At 38.2% G+C, this 16,611-nt stretch overlaps 1 protein-coding gene across 1 annotated transcript in view; it reads left to right on the top strand.

Annotated features, from left to right (window-relative positions):
- The window catches only part of ZNHIT6 (zinc finger HIT-type containing 6), a 28,110-nt gene extending 11,499 nt beyond the window's left edge, over positions 1–16,611 (top strand). The window contains exons 9-10 of the mRNA XM_065741152.1: positions 11,664–11,788; positions 16,031–16,611. Of these exons, the coding sequence (XP_065597224.1) occupies positions 11,664–11,788; positions 16,031–16,116 (211 nt within the window). The 3' untranslated portion in view covers positions 16,117–16,611. The remainder of the gene's footprint in view (positions 1–11,663; positions 11,789–16,030) is intronic.

Raw genomic sequence — 16,611 nt, 5'->3', positions numbered from 1 at the left:
CAATTCCTAGCAGTGGCTGCTGACTGCTGCTTTGTGTCATCTTGAGTGCTACTGTAAGCTCACCCTCTGCCACCTCAGTCCATGCAGTTCTGGACTCTGTCCCAGCATGGCAAAATGCTCTTCGTCACTCCATGTGGCTGGAGGAATAGGGTCAGTATAGTCTAGTAATGATGCAAATCTACATAAACAGCCTATTACCCAAACTACCCCTGCACCCACCAGAAATAACTTCTCCACAAGTTCTAGGTAATGGGAAGGCTGTAAAAAAGAAAATGTGTGCTGTTTGGTTGGATGTTGTTTTTAGGTGTAGCAGAACCATTTGAGAAAAATATTTTTCGTGTTTGGGTTATGTATTACTGAGGCAGTGCAGTGGTGTTTCAGAGAACATCTAAGCAGGTTTGTTATGGGTTATAAAATATTTGTATGCTAGTTTTAAGATAAGTATGTTACAGAAGGATTTCAGTATTTCCTGCAAATGTTTATGAAACAGGAGTTTGCGGTTTAGTTTTGGCTGTTTTCTGCATTTCATCACAAACAATTGTTTCATTTTGAAGGTCCTGTGCAGAATGCTTTAAATCTTGGGGGTTTTCTTCTTTTTCTTTCTCCAAAGGTATAAATTAACTGTGCAGTGCAGATTTCTGCTTCCTCACAGGAGTTCTGCTGAACTTCAAAAAGCAAGTCTAATGCTGTATGGATATTATAGATAGCAGCTAAACAACGTGGTGCTTGCTTTCTTGCTCTGAGGAGCCTTTCATAGTCAGAGTGGCAAGAGAACTTTCTCATCCATGATACACTCTTATTTTGGTCTTCTTGTTCCTTATCCTGATCCCTGGCTCCTATCTAATCTCAAACCAGCTTGTAAGAATTGTTTTCAGTATGAGCTGGTAGTAGTCCACAATTGTTTGGAGTAACCTAAAGCATTATCACTGGTTGTGTCCTCTCCTCTGTCCCTGTCACCTAACAGCCTGTAACTCTAGAACTGTTACATCACTTGTTAGTCTTCTCATTTACTTGCACTCTATAAAGAATCTTATGAAGGAGGATTCAAAGTCACGAGTGTTACACAACTCTTCTTTCTTTAAAATGTTGGTTTGAAAAGCATCTGCATTTGAGTGCATTGTTAGTTTTCCATTTGTGGTGCTTGCCTCTGTCACCTGTTATGCAATATTTAGTTGGTGTCCATTCTCTCCTTGGTTGAAACTATTCCAAGAAAGGTTTAGCCACTGCCTCTTGGATGATTTTTACAGTCTACATTCTTTCATAAAGTAGTCTTTTCTTTCTTCAGGATAAATTAATGTCCTGACCGCCTTTAGTCCTTTATTTGGGATGCCTTCAAAGTGACTTCATACGGTAAGAGTATTGCTTTTTCCACTAAGGGGAAGAAAAAATGCAACTGCCAAATTACACAGTCTGATTTAGGAAATCCACTTTCTTATTTTCCTGAGAATTGCCTTATTAGGCGTTTTGTAACAACAACAACAAAAAAAAGCAAAAACAAAAATCCTAAACTCCATAGATCCTTGATATTTGTTGTAGGTGAAAGTTAATGGCTGGAGAGGTATTTACTCTTCCTTATCATTTAAGATAGGATTATTCCTAAGGCAGAATGAACTACAACAGACTTAGTCTACAGTGGATGCTTTTATCTAAGAGAGTTCAGAGATCTCTTTTTCTGGATTCAGTGACATCTTGCATGAAGTCAGTTGAGGTAGTTGTCTTTTACCATCTTTGTTTAGTTTGGTGGAATTAAAAATGATTTCTTAAATGTCATTATTAGTTATTTTTATATAAAAATCTTCTTTTTTATGTGTTAGTATATTCAAAATGGTGTGTAAGCATTGTCTGAGTGTGTCACTGTAGAATATTTTGAGTGTCTTTTTAGGTAGGCTGATGGAATATTTAGGTGCTTAGAAAACTGAGCCTGCCTGGCCTTAGAAGCCTTCCAAATCCCACTGCTTTTGCTGGACTGTATCCTTCCAGGAGCTAAGTGCTAAATAGCTTTCCTGTTGTAAAATGGCCATGCTACCTAGGGATGTTGGTGTATCAGGTTGGTTGTGGTACTGGTGCCGCTTATGCTTCTTCAGTTGCTCAGAAAACCAAAATCATCCAAAGCATTTCTGTGCCAGTTGCAACATCAAGGGGCTTCTTACTTTCTGTGGTGACATTGGCTGGTGCAACATGAGAATGTTGGCATGTTTGCCTCTTAATTCTTGTGGACCATGGGGAAGAAAATCTGCTAAACAAGTATTGGAGGTTCTGCTCTACAAAATGTCATTGCTTTATGGTGGTGAACGCTTATTCTGCTTCAACTGATCCGGTGCAGTTGCTTCCCAGAAGCCTGGATGATGTTAGTAATGTTGGAGCACTTCCCTGTCTCAAGATCAGCTGGCAGAAATGAGAATTCTTTCTTTGGATGACTGAGTTCTGTGCTCAAAGAGCATTTTCTTTTGTAGTCCATTGTTTTTCAGTATCTGTGGGTTAGATCACATTAGTAGGTCGCAGTAGTCACAGTAATAGATTTAGGAAGATGAAGTAAGTTCTTTTTGCTTTAGCCTCCATATGCTAACAGACTTTTATTGTCTGGGAATTCAAAGAGTAATATGAATTAATGGAAACAAATATTTTTAAATGTAATATTTATGTTGAACTATTTATTTTCCTGTCATTAAAAAAGTCTGTTATCTATCTGTTTCTTCATCAGTGATTGTAAGAGTATAAAATACTGTTATATTTACCCTCATTTCAGCTTCAGGTATTTGTAGTGTTTTCCTTAGATCATGTTAATTTTTTGTATGATCACCTAAGACACTTTTTTCTGCACTGTAGTCTGTGAATAACTTCATGTTAAACCAGGGTGTGTATAGATCTTGCTTTCTGCCTTTCATACATGACTTGGTGGTTTAAAAAAAAATAACTGCTACCAGCATGGTGTGTGTATGAATTTTTTATCATATTAAAAGCCACTTCAAAAATACTATTTGATTCATCTATCACAACAAATGTACTGAGATTGGGCCTTTTCAAGCATTATTTTTCTCTGCATTTCCTGCAGGTGTTGAAAAGTATGTGGTGATTTGTTAAGATTCTCTAGTCTTAGGGAGGGATTTCTCTTCCTATTTATTTAGTACGTGGTATACATGAGACAGGAATTAGGGATACAAATCCCTGACTGAACTGCTGGCCTTGGCATGAGTTGGAACAGACCCCAAGCTGGCTTTAGCCTATGCCAGCAGAAGATTGACAGTAGAATTCATTACCTCTCTCTGGCTCGCAGCAGCTGGCACAGAAGCAGCTCTGCCAGCTTTACAAAGGCAGTGAGCTTGCTTACAATAGTCATTCTTCGCTGTGCAACTGTAGCCAGGCTCTAGCTACTTTGTACTGTTCAAGGGAAATAGCGTTTGGTCTGTAGTCAGTTTCTTTAACACAGTGCTCCTGTGTGTTGCTTGCTGTTGTCTCTTCCCAGAGTGCTGTTTTTTGTTTTGGTTTATTTTTTATTAAAATGTGTGGTTTTCTTACTGAATACTTTGTTCCATTTTCTAGTAGGTCATTTTGAGCCTGCCCAGGTTTGATACTGCAGCCATTTCAGCATCACTTGTTCTTTCTCTGAACATCGGTCTCTTTGCTGACAAAAGTGATGGAGAGCATGAGATTCCAGGATATGCAGCTTTTACTGTAAAAAGTAGTCAGTTTTCCTTCCTATCTGCTTATGTTCTTAACCCAAATCCTGTCTTACACAACAGAAAAGGAAAGCATAAAACTAGTCATTTTTGATGATAAAAAGTATGTATGATGAGAATCCGTAGCATGCATAGCTAAATATTTATGATGTCTGACTACAATTACTTGACCTTTCAGAAGATTTTGGGGATGATTCCAAACAGAATTTGTCCATCTTACTATCTTGAGCAATCATTCATTTTTTTTCCTTAAAGGAATTCCTTTATGAACCAGTATGTGCCTGTTTTTTAAAGCAACAATCCAGTGTTTTGTAACCCACGCTGAATTATTTCAGATGAACTGTTTTATAATTAATGGTCTTGCATTAGGGTTTTTGGAGTGTCTCAGCTAGTGAATCTCAGGCTGAGACATCTGTTGCACAAAGATTTATTTGAAATCACAGTCTTCACTCCAAAATTCTGCAGTCTCTGTTGCAGCAAGTTAGATCCAGACCACTTACAGAGGAAGAATGTGTAAGTAAAGAGGTAGAGGATAAGTTACCATTAAAAGAGTTAGTGTTGGCTTCACCCAGAGGTTTGCCCTGTCTAGTCATCCACTAGTGTTCTGCGAGCATTGCAGGCAGATTTGAAGACATGCAGAACCTTCACGTTTGCAGAGCAGGTAGGCAGACCCCAGATTGTAATGTATAAGGAGAACTGTACATAGCAGCAGCATATTTTTAGCATCATAACTGGGTTTATAGAATGAGAGTGGCATACCCACTGAATATGTATGCACATTTTCTCTCTCCAAGTGAGTGTGCATCTAGGAATGGCTATTCCTACAGCATTTCTTAGAGTCCAGCCTTCCATCTCTTTTGGGGTGCAGATATAAACTTGGGTGTATGGTCATAATATGTAACGTAGGGATAGTACAAAAAAAGCTTTCATCACACTCTACGTGCTGTGTAGCATGCATATATAAAGCAGACTCAAAGGCAGGAAGACAGGTTGTGAAGTCCAAGAGAAGACTGCAGTTTGGAAACACCTGCTGCCCCTCGGTTTGGGAAGGGAGTTGCTGAAAGACAGTTGTAGAAGGGAGGAAACGCGTTGTCGGATGTACTGAAGGGTTTAATTCAGGGGTATGTATCTGAATTGCTGTTCAGTGTTTTCCAGAAGTAGACAGAGGATATGCCTCAGAGATCTTGTTTAACTGCCATTCATGGAAGAAAAAGGCATGGTGAGTCTCTGACTTGCAGCTAGCTGAGTTTCTCAGTTTTGGTGACCATGCAGCGCGCACGGAGAGGCTGGAAGAATCAAAGTTCATTTGTGTTTGAGAGTAGCTGTAGTGATAGACTGAACTTGGAAGCTGCAGCACTGTGAAAAATGGCGTATTAGCCATCAGTGTTTTCACAGAGGCGTAATAAAGGGGAACCTCTTTGTGCTCCAGTGGGAAAGGAGAGATCTTGTTATTTCCTTATGATGCTGCCAAAGGGGAATCCCTCTGTTTTTTTCTTCTTCCTGACGGAAATGAGCTAGGACTGATTGTTTCAACCCCGCCAAGGAGGGAATTGACCTTCCTACTTGCTTGCCAAGAAAATAATTCGTTTTCTTTATTTCAGAGCTTTTCCTTTTCTTTTGTAAAGCAATAGTAACCCCTTAATGGAAGGCTTACCACACTTTGATTTCTACTCTAGTAAGTATCAATTTCTGGATATATATCCACCATTTAGCATGGAGTGTTGGAGATATTCAGACAATCTTCATATGAGCTAAATTTGAAAACTTAGAACTTGTGGTCTGGTGATCCTAAGTTCTAGAAGCAACAATTCTCATTTCTGAAGTGGAAGTTCATTAGATTAACCCAACCATAACAAGAAAATTATTGCCCGTTTATAAGGGCTCATTAATCTTGTCAGTGTACTGCTGAATTGCATTAAGCTTTCCAGTAGATTTGACCTACTTGTATTCTGAACTTCATATACCAAGTTTTTTATTGCATCCTTTGTTATTCCTTGGTAAACTCTCCACCTCTAAAATTATTTACAATATTGTCTCATGTGGTTGTGTAACAAGTACTGTAATTTAAGTTGGCCTGTGACAATCACTGTTTCCCCATGATTATGCCAGCTTTTTATTAATGGTACAATTCACTTAACTTGATTTCCCTCACATTTTTGGGGAGCCACCCACAGCTTTTGCTTATACTAGATGTCACTAAAATCTTTGCACTTTTAGAAACTACAGAAATTTGTCTTTGGTATTCAACCCATTCTCTTTCTAATAATTTTTCCCTCGCAAAATTTCATTTTCCCTTTAGGCCTTCTGGCTGTCGTAGACTCATTAGGCTGGTTTGTTTCTTTGTCTCAGTTGTATGTAGTCTTAGACCATCATGGTAGACCCCTTTACAGTGTGTCTGCATGAACAACTTAGATTTATAAGCTGTAAGCTTTTGAGCAGTTTATGCAGCTCCCTGGCAAACTTCTGTTTGTGTAAAGGCCAGTTGCTGTGATGCACTTAAATCATAGTATGTTTACTTGCTGATGGATTCTATTTTTTTCTTGTCATTATGTCTTACGAGATGGGGAAAATATTTGCTTTCTTGAAATTTCAGTATCGCTGTTCCTGTGTTCTTTGAACCAGTTTCTACTGAATCCAAGAAAATGACATTATTTAGCTTCATATTTTCCTCCTGTTTGTTTTATTATGCTTTACTCCCTTAACTAAAAAATTCAAGATGGTTTATACTTCATTTAATCTTTAGATTATTTTGTATCCTGAGTTCTTTTACCACATCTCCCTTAGTGCTCTGTCCACTAAATTGTTGTAACAGATGCCTTATCTGCTTTACAGCTTTTGCCATCAATTGATACATTTTTCCATGGTTGTCACTAAAGAACTTCTACTGTGTTTTTTCCTTCATGCAATTGCCTCATTCTCAAGAGGTTTAAACAAGGATAGCCTTTGTGCTTCTACACTAACATACTTTTATGTTACGTATCTATTATTTCCATTAACTCTTTTGTATACTTTATAGGGTGAAAGTGAACAAACCACTGAATCTTTCTGGACAGCTACTATTGTGTCTGATAGCTTCGGTGACAATTAGTCTCCCTCTAGTATTTTCTTGGGTATTATTTTTTTTTTCCCCTGGAGATTTTAACTCCCTAAAATATGTTGTAAGAAGATTATTCTATAATATTTTCCCCTAGTTTACACTTCAGATTTCAGAAGATTTGTCTAATAATAGAGGCCTCTTATGACCCAGAAAAGAGAGGAGACTAGTTTGTTATAGCTTGTCTTAATAGAGCACCTGTACACAAAAACCCTATGGTTGAAACAGAGCAGTGAAAAGGAACTGTCATGATTTCTGTTATGTGCCTTTTTGTATTCTGTGTTTATAGGTGTAGTTAGGAGGTGATGATGAAGGCTGAGCTGCTTTTCTTGGTGTGCTGGCAGCTTTCCTTCCTGTGCTTTTTCAGCTGCTTCCCAATAGGACAGGTGGGCCAAATGCTGGTAAGAGGTTTGAAAAAGGATTGGTCAGGCAGCTTATCTGTATTGGTATGGATTAAGCTGTGCATGTGCAAGGCTATCTGTGAAGATCTTCCACTGGGAGGGAAACCATAGATTTAAAATATCAGTGTAATCTCTATTACAAATTTTGTATTAAAATATTAACTTGAATTTGGTTGTTCCCCATCTCTTAAGAGTGTTCAGGCAAAGTAGAGACTTCTGTATTTTTCAGCTGTTGTTAAGGATTATGTTACAAAGGAAGTATTCCAGCAAGTAAGTTCCTTTATTGTTTCTCTTCTTAAAAAAAAAAAAAAAGAACTCTGCCCTTTTTCTTACTGAATTTTCTGATTCTTTTTCATGCATATGGACTAAAAAAAATGGCATTCTAAAAATCTAGAACTGTAAGAGTTGTGACAAAGTTAAGTATTGAAAGTCTTTAGCATTATTTCAGTACATCATGTTTACTTTCTGCCATGTAACTTTCCTTTCATATCTAATTCAAGAGTGCATTTCACTACTTCCATGTTCACCAAATCATAACCACACGAAGAGGTTATTCACCACTTAGGAATGAAAGTCCATCTGGTAGCTATTATCTTTGCTATGCTACAGCACTTCACAATGAGTGCTTGGGAGAGCTTCTAAAAGCTGTACCCAGTCTTTGCTTTCTTCTAGTCAAATGCAGCTACTTAGAAAATGCTGCCCTCCGTCACCTGGGGACATTGAGGGGGAAGGAACGCTTGTTCTTCTCATAAATTAGCAGAAGATTGTGGATTTTTAGGATTTGGCCTGAAGTAGATAAACATGATTTATTGTATCTGAATTATGCAAAGGAAATACTTTGATGTTTCCACTCAGTTCTAGGAAGACAGATTCTTTGTTTAAAATGTGAATAAAAGTACTAGCTGATATCTCTCACAGGAAAATTAGGAACACCATTATACAAACATCTATTTTACTGATGTTTGTAATTATTCAGACTGGTAAAAAACTTCTTTGCTCTCTTTCCAGTAGCTAGAAGACTAAATTAAAGAAATAACGTGGTTACAATTTATCTTCAATTCCAGATTGCAGATTTTTCTTTATTATTAAAATCAAAGTTCCTGTAGATGACATTCAGGAAAACCTGATCAGCAGGGAATTTCCTGCTGTCTGAATTTGTGGAGACAAGTTGCACCAGTGAATTGATAGCCCAGGGCTCCTTTAGAGGGAGTTTGTTGTGACGCTGTGACCTAATATAGCATTCCTGCGTGTGGGAGACAGATTAGTCTGCTGAATTTTTGAATTCCTGGAAGGTAGTAGAATAGCTGTAGTTAGTGGAACTAGCCTTTGCAGAAGTTCGCAGGTGCTAGCAAAAGTGCAGAGCCACAGTTAACTTCTGCATTTTGTCAAAGGTAACAAAGCAATGCATAGAGCAAACGTAAAAGATTCTAAGGGAACAGATGTGGGATTGCTGAACCTTCTCAATTTTTCTCAGTTGTCTCAATTTTTGTAGGCTTTTAAACTGCCTGCTGGCAGGCAAATTTTGTTTAATTTTTGTCTTCTAAAAAGCCATTACTGTTACTTCATTCCAGCTAAAACCAAAAGCAGTTGGCTGCCAAGATTGTCCCTTTGTGGTCCTTATAAATGGAATCTTCTGAAGAAAAAATCCAGGCCGTTTTCCTACTTTGTGGCAAGGGCATGAAAATATTCAGGAAAGACATTAGATGCAGGGGGTTAGGACAAAGAGACTGAGGAGGACGGAAGAAACATACACCAGGTAAATACCAGGGACAGGGATCCGGGGAGGATGTTGAGAGAAGTCTCTCTGAGTGCAGGAACTGGGGAGCTGAATGAGGCAGAGTAGGCAGCAGTGTGTGTTCAGTGCCAGAATGGGAAAGATGCTCTGCAGCAGCATGTGTAACCACCAGTTAAGGGAAAAAACCCTCCATGTATTACTTGATTCTTTCCAAATGAACACTTCAGGGTTATGATGCATCACATGTAGGTTTGAACTTGAAGGGCCTGAAACAAGTTGCAGCCCAGTATAGGTTCTTACTGAGCAGGCTAGGAGTCCCGGTGGTAACAAGTAGGTAAATACGGTGAGAACAAGAATGTCAGAGGCAAGTTCTCGGCTCCTTGTGGTACGTGACTTGAAAGAAGCTGTTCTGTTTCTGTTTTAGGAAGGATGCTTTTCAGTTATTCTCTAAGCAGGTCTAACCTTTTCACAAGTAAAAGTTGAAGCGGTGAGTTCAAGTTTCTGGAAAAGCTGAATTACAGGGCTGTCTAGTGGCCAGAGGCCTGTGCTGCTCACCAACTGGGGTACTAGTGTTTACTTCTGGGATAAGTTGGGAAAGTTTTTGTTCTGATAAAGCCTATCAGAGAGAACCTGAAAACTCAGTCTTGCTCAGCAGAGCCACCCTGTATTTGACTGGAATTGAATGACAGGTATTTTTCTTTCAAGATTATAAATGTGCTCAGAGAAATTAGATTATTAGCAGAAATTCTCAACGTGTGTTTGTGTGTAAAGGAAGGAGTGTGATAGAGTGAGGACTCTAGATAGAATAGATATCAAGTCTGAGAAAGAAAAGAACTGGGTTCTTTGTAATATTCTCCCTGAAGTTTACAGCACAGAATATGAACTAAACGTTTGGATTTTTTCTCTGTCATTGTCAACCAATAAAATATACTTTAAGAACAAAAAAAGATAAAGCTCTGACTTAGTGATCTAACACTTAAATAATTTACTATCATAAAATAGTTCTAAGTACAAATGTTTTATCTTATGCCAAGCTGGACGCTAAAGATGTTTTGTCTAAAACATGAGATAATGGAAAGTGTATTATGGCATGTGAATTAGTTTAGCCTCTTAGTGGTAAATGTTTGCTTAACCAGAAAAGAATGTGTTGAAGTTCTTGCCAAAGGAAAGGTATTGCCATACTTTGCATTTAGAGTACTGTAAATAAAGCAGTAAATATATTTCTTTTCATGTGTGTTAGTCCATAAGTTATAGGTATATTCATTCAGTAAGAAATGCAATATACTGTTATCCCTTCTAAAGTGTTTCACTAAGAACAGGTCATAATTACTTTGGGTTGAGAGAAACATGAAACCAAATATTTTCATGATGATTTGAAGTTGAATAGGAGAGAGAAATAGTTTTTGTTCAAACTGTGTTTCTCTGAAATCCAAAGAATTAAATCCTGTTTTTCCTTCATTAATCTTCTTGTGTACTGACTCCTCTAATGTACAGTTCTTAATCACACGTTACTGAAACTCAGGAAGGATATGTTCCCTTCACCCTTCCAATGTTTTTTTTTTTTGTTTTGTTTTGTTTGTTTTGTTTTGGGGATAGCGTGGTAAAAGAAGGCCCAACTGCATAATATGTAAATGATCAGAGAAGGTAGAGAGCTATGTGAAATTTATTGCCCAGAATGTGCTTTGGTTTGGAACTTCCTCTGGCTTTAAGTGATACAGTAGCTTAATAGTAATTGAATAATCCTGATTGCAGAAAGAATTGCATAACTCAGATTGTAGTGTAATATCAGAGCATTTGTTGGGTGCTGCAGTTGCATCAAGTGAAAGAAACAGGGTTTCTCCTCTGAAGAGGGCTTTGAAATAGCCCTTGCTTTCCCCATGACCCCACATGCAGATTTCCTCTTAGAGAGATGAGAGATAATATTACATTTCTAGAATATAATTGTCAAGAAAGTGCTCGGTTTAGTTTTTACTGTGTTTACTAGTATGACTAAAACTGGCTTCACCTTTCGGAGTGAAGAGGAGCTCTTCTGTGGGTCAGGGCTGTGCATCTGAGTCATGTGCTTGTTGTAACACACACATGCACAGCTCTCTGCTGGGGTTTCTTGCAGCTGCTGCTGCTGCAAGCAGAGGTTTTGTACCATCTGCTGGAAATGACTGCTCCAGTGGCAGTCTTTACTGTCTTACCTGGATAAGCAAGCCTTACTTCTACAAAAAAACCCTGTGCTTCCCGTGTACCTTTGCTTTAATGGTAGATCATATATGGTTTTTATTTTGTCTTTCCAATGCTTAAATGATCATAAGCAAATGTCATTGGCTATATTATGAACCATATAAATTAAACCTGTTGTGTCAGAAAGCCTGTAATCATGAAAAAGGAGAAGTGCACACATGTATTAAGCATATACTGAGTGAAAACTCAAGTAGAACAGTAAGTCTTAGTTTCAGTTTAGACTCTGATTTTGGTCAAGATATTCATTAAGAACTCTGAAAATTTCTTAGCCCATAAAGAAATTTGGATTCAGTATTCCTCTTGCTCTTAGATTTAGGTGTTAGAAGGGTTTAAAAATAAAGTGATTGTAGTTGGATAGTAAGCCCAGATATGTAATTTGAATCATAAGATAATTCTTCTGAGCATGATATCATCTGAATACCTTGTGAACTGCCAGAAAACTTTTTTTTTTTTTTTTTAAGAAAGTGTACATTATGTTCTTGGTAGTATTAAAATCCAAAATAAACTTTCCTGGTTTTTTTAAGGTACAATGAGCTGGATGCCAGCAGAAGCCTCCTAGAAAATTTGAAAAACAAAGTAATAATTGAGTACCCAACGTTATTTGTGGTCTTGAAAAAACTGAAGAATGACATGGTGGTTCTTGGCCAAGGTAAGCATATATTTATTTCCTGTTATGCTATACTTAGATATTTTAGTTGAATAAACAATAATCAAGGATACACCCATTATTGATGCCAGGAATGTACTGTACGATTTGTATTTATTTCCCTCGGAATCTAAAAGATTGCTATAAAAAAGTTGCTATAAATGTTCTGTTGTAAATGTTGAAGTTGATGGCTTGCATTAGTAAGCGGTATTATATGTATTTGTCCTAAGTTTGTTTACTGGTGCTTCATCCATTTTTGTATAATTTTAGCCACTAAGATAGTGCAGACTTGTGCTAAATTTTGTACATAGCATTTCAGCAGAGTTGTTTGTTTCTAAAAGGTTGAGCTGTCAGGGGAAGATTAGTTGTAAGTCAGTCTGCTCCAGAAAAGGCAGTCATCGTGATTCCCTTGTGTAACTCCTAAAATTGGACAAATCATCCACAATTACAGTATGGTTATTAAAATGGTAATGGCAAAGTGTTTTTTTGGGTACGTTAAAGCACTGTTATTTTGTAAAGTGCTTAGTTGAGGGAAAGCTTTGATCTTGAAATCAGCTTAACGGGCAGCAGAAATTTGTATTTCCTATAAGAAAAAGCTTGAAAATAAGTTGGCTGTGACTCTTTCCCTGCAGCAACTGAATCATGGATTTGTATGTTGTATAATGAGACTGAATACATCTGAGAGTAATGATACTATATTGTGATATCAAACATCCATGGGTCTTCTCAGTTCTGGCTAGATTTCACTAAGGGATGTATTGGAGAGATCTGCTGTCCATGAAACGGTGTGTGTGCATTTCTTATGCTATGACCTGCAGGAGAGAGACAGCACGCCAGGGAATCACAGAATCACAGAACTGTAGGGGTTGGAAGGGACCTCTAGAGATCATTGAGTCCAACCCCCTGCCAAAGCAGCTCCCTAGCCCAGGTTGCACAGGTAGGCATCCAGGCGGGTCTTGAACGTCTCCAGAGAAGGAGACAACACCACCTCTCTGGGCAGTTTGTGCCAGTGCTCTGTCACCATTTCTGTGGAGAAGTTTCCACACACATCTGTGTGGAACTTCCTGTACTTCAGTTTGTGGCCATTTCCCCTCATTCTTTTACCACATATTGCTGAGAAGAGTCCAGTCTCATCCCTTTGCCTCACACACCTTAGATATTTAAAGACGTGGGCCAGATCCCTTCTGAGTCTGCTTTTTTCAAGGCTGAACAAACCCAGGTCTCTCAGCCTTTATCATCTTTGTAGTGCTCTGCTAGACTCTTTTAAAGAAATTCCTGTTCTTTCTTGTACCAGGGATACCAGAACTGGACACAGTAATAATAAGATAGGAGTTTTGGCTTGATCTGCTGATGTTCACCCTAGGATTGCATGTGGATTTACTGCAGTGCACAGAAATTAGGTACCTTGGTTTATCTGTTGTTCTTTTGTCTAGGTCCCTTGCTTTTCAGTAGTCAGCCCTACCTCTGTAATTTAGATATCAGGGGGGAATTAGAAGTGATTGACTCATAAGTTCAACCTCAACTGTGTGGTCATCATTATCATCTGTGAAGCAGGCAGAGAGCTTGTGTGTGTGTAAGGGTACAGACTCGAAGAAGTGTTGAATGAGCAACTGTATTTTGAGGTAATGCCGCTGCAGCAGCCAGGTGGTTCTGTCTGAATGCAGAGCAGAAGGCCGAGGGAAGAGAGCCAGTGGCAGCTGGGAAGTGCAGATAGCTCGACTCTGCCCTGGTGCAGTGCAGGGATGCATCTTCCAGACAGTGACTTTCCCCTGCTGCAGGGATCCTTCACTTAGCAGTTATCCCCAGCCTGGTATTCAGGGAATGTTGGCAACTGTTGTAGGTTTTGGGAAGCATTAATTGTCTTAATCTGTTTTGGTAACTGTTCTGTAAATTCCATCACAGTCAAGTGCATGTTGAGGTGTCAAGGTTGTGACAGCACGATGTTATAGCTAATAGCAAAAATAACAAGATTTTCACAACTTTTGTTATATCATGCTCATTCCATTCCGTATTGAATATTTGCTGTAAGATAATATGCTTTCCAAAAGTACCATCTCTGGAAATTAAAAATGCAAGTATCTTAACAGGATTATATAATCAAAAACAAACAAACAAAAAACCTTCTCAGTCACTCCAATCTTTTTTTTTTTTCCCCTTTTTGTTCCATTTTTGTCTTCTTCATAAAGCATTTGTTTGACTTGTGGAGGATATTACTTTTCTACCAGGCCAACAAAAATGTTAGTTGAAAATTGCCTTTGCAAAACAATTACATTCCTAATGCTACTGGTCAAGTAGTAACAAGTGCTTTTAAGGGAATGGGAATAGAAATGAATAGTGATCTGCAAGACGTTTCGCATTGTATGTTTTAGTAAGGTCTTTAACTTACAAACACACACACAAAATATCTTTACTATTCATAAGCTTTCCCTCTTCCCTTTAGTGTTTCTTAGAATCCGAGTGTATGGGAGCTAAGCATTTAACATTGTCATTGCTCTGGCTTGGCTGTGTATTTAGGCATATAGCACAAACAGGCACTTTCTTTTCTGGTATTGAATTCTCACAAGTTTCCTGTTCTCCAGATTCTTTCAGGAAAGGCACGTTCTGAACATTAGAAGAGGAGAGGGCTTTTTGTCACTGTTGTTTGTAGACAAGAAAATTACTTCTGTAGAAGTGTGTCACCCTAATCATACTCTTGTTTTGAGTAAAGAGCCCTTAAAGAATAAAGGAGAACATGACAACACTTGGTTGCTTTTCCTGCTGTTTTCACAGATAATTTAAACCCAGAGTTCAAATTTTACATTATGAATAAACTGCCAATAGTTTTATGATAGCAGAGACTGGGTGATCTTAATTGATAGGCAGTGCTATCAAGACAATAAAAGCATGTTCTTTTTGAGTGCAGACTATCTATGTATGTATTAAATAAAACTTATTATAACAGGCTAAACCAAAGTTAAAATTTGTCTGTCAAGCTTTGTTGCGAGTCAGGAGATAGCCACATTCTTTCATGCAATGTTTTGATGCTTGACTTGCTCACAGTAAAAAATACAGGTGCTCTGATTTCAGCATACAAGGTCAGTCATGGCTGAAGATAGTAGGGGATTATAGAAGTTTTCACAGGACTTAGGGGCAAAAACAATCCTTACTCTGTGCATTACTCCGTACATATCTGGCATATAAATGTTAATTGATTATACACTGGATTTAATGTAGACAAAATGTGACCTCTGATGTTTCTGGGTGAAATGCGTCTATTTTCATGAACAGATTCCATTGAAACTGTACAGGTGCACGCTATGTCCTGCGTATTATCCATGTTTGCCAGATGTAGAACTGATCATGACAAGACAGTAACTATGCTTCGTCAGTTCCTTTTTGGGAAACGTTTCCTAATGAAGTCTCTGACATTGAATGCTCAAAAACATCTTTAAATTCCTATTTGGATCAAATGCTGAAAATACCAATGTGAGTGGCATGTGAATCGCGTGCCTACTTGGCTGTAGTTTATTTTTATGCTGCTTGAGTGCCACCAACCAGTGGCATTTGGTGACCTCACCGCGAGGTGACAGTCAGTGCTCATTAAGGAAGGGTTCTCGGGATGCACGGCTGAAGGCCAGTTTGGGAAATGAGTGCTTCATGATGTGATCTCAACAGAACGCAGCAGCCTGTCCTGAAGCAAAAGTTACTGCACAGCTTTAACCTCCTCAGCCTTAGCTCATGGATTCATGCAGCTTGACACCATCTTTGGGATGCTGGAATGTGAGGAAGGAGCACATATGTGCCTTGTCTTAATTGTCCATTTAGAATTTCTCAGTAGTTCCCCATCTTAACTGAAACCCTAACAAAATTGCTAACGATTTATAATTCATTACAGTTGCAATACATTTATGTAGCAACCTCAAAAACAACATTTAGAACAAGTCACGAAAACAATTTGAACTTCTCAGTAGATGAAGAGTTTTGTATGGGATAAATATTCTACTTAGCTGCTTGACTAAGAGACCAAGATTTAAAACCTAAAAGAAACATTACCTTGCTTTCTCCTTCAGCAGCAAAGCCTTATACAGGGCTGTATCCTTTATTGAGTTGGTTATGTGTTACGAAATAAATGTCCCCGAGGAATCCTGTGATAAAAAGGAAGAGAAGTTTGAAAACACTGCTTCTGTTTGAGCAAACTGGGAAAAGAAATTGCTGAAACTAATGGCTTGATGGTTTGTTTGTTTCTTTTGTGTCCTACACCCTCAGAGGCCAGTGAATCTGCAGAGGACTCAGGCAGTGGAAGTTCGTCCCTTTCATCTGAGGAAGAAGGAGAAATTCGGGAGAGTTCATGACAGTTCTTTGAGAGAAGAGGGTGGGATGAGCCTTTTATATTTTCTTATTTAATTAAATCTTTTTTGCACAAATGATTTCTCTGAGGTTCAGCTTGGCTTGCTTCACTTAAGGCAGCACTTCCAAACTTCCTCCCTGACTTTGGATTTAGTATGCATATTTAGGTATGTAAATAAAGAGATTGGGTGTGGCTGGTTCCAGAAAAGTCTATTGATTTTATTGCAAAGCACCCCTTTATCCATGTATCTCTATTAAATCACAGTAGACCAAATGTAAAGCTTCCAAGTTGGTTTCAACAATGTGTATTTTTTTCCATAACATCTCAGTGTCAGATTTCTGTAAGTATAAATACGATGTGGTGGGTTTTTTGTGTGTTTATCTGTGGATTTGAGTCACAGTACTTCAACTTACTGATGAAGTCTTGTGTTTCATTAGATTAACTTTCCTTTAGAGTATTTCTTTTTCATGAAGAGATGCTGTGTGTGACCTTACTTTAA

Source organism: Cyrtonyx montezumae, unplaced genomic scaffold, assembly GCF_038088225.1.
Source record: "Cyrtonyx montezumae isolate F1298 unplaced genomic scaffold, pur_monq_1.0 scaffold_1, whole genome shotgun sequence".
Taxonomy (NCBI): domain Eukaryota; kingdom Metazoa; phylum Chordata; class Aves; order Galliformes; family Odontophoridae; genus Cyrtonyx; species Cyrtonyx montezumae.
This window is presented reverse-complemented; position numbering and strand designations above follow the sequence as displayed.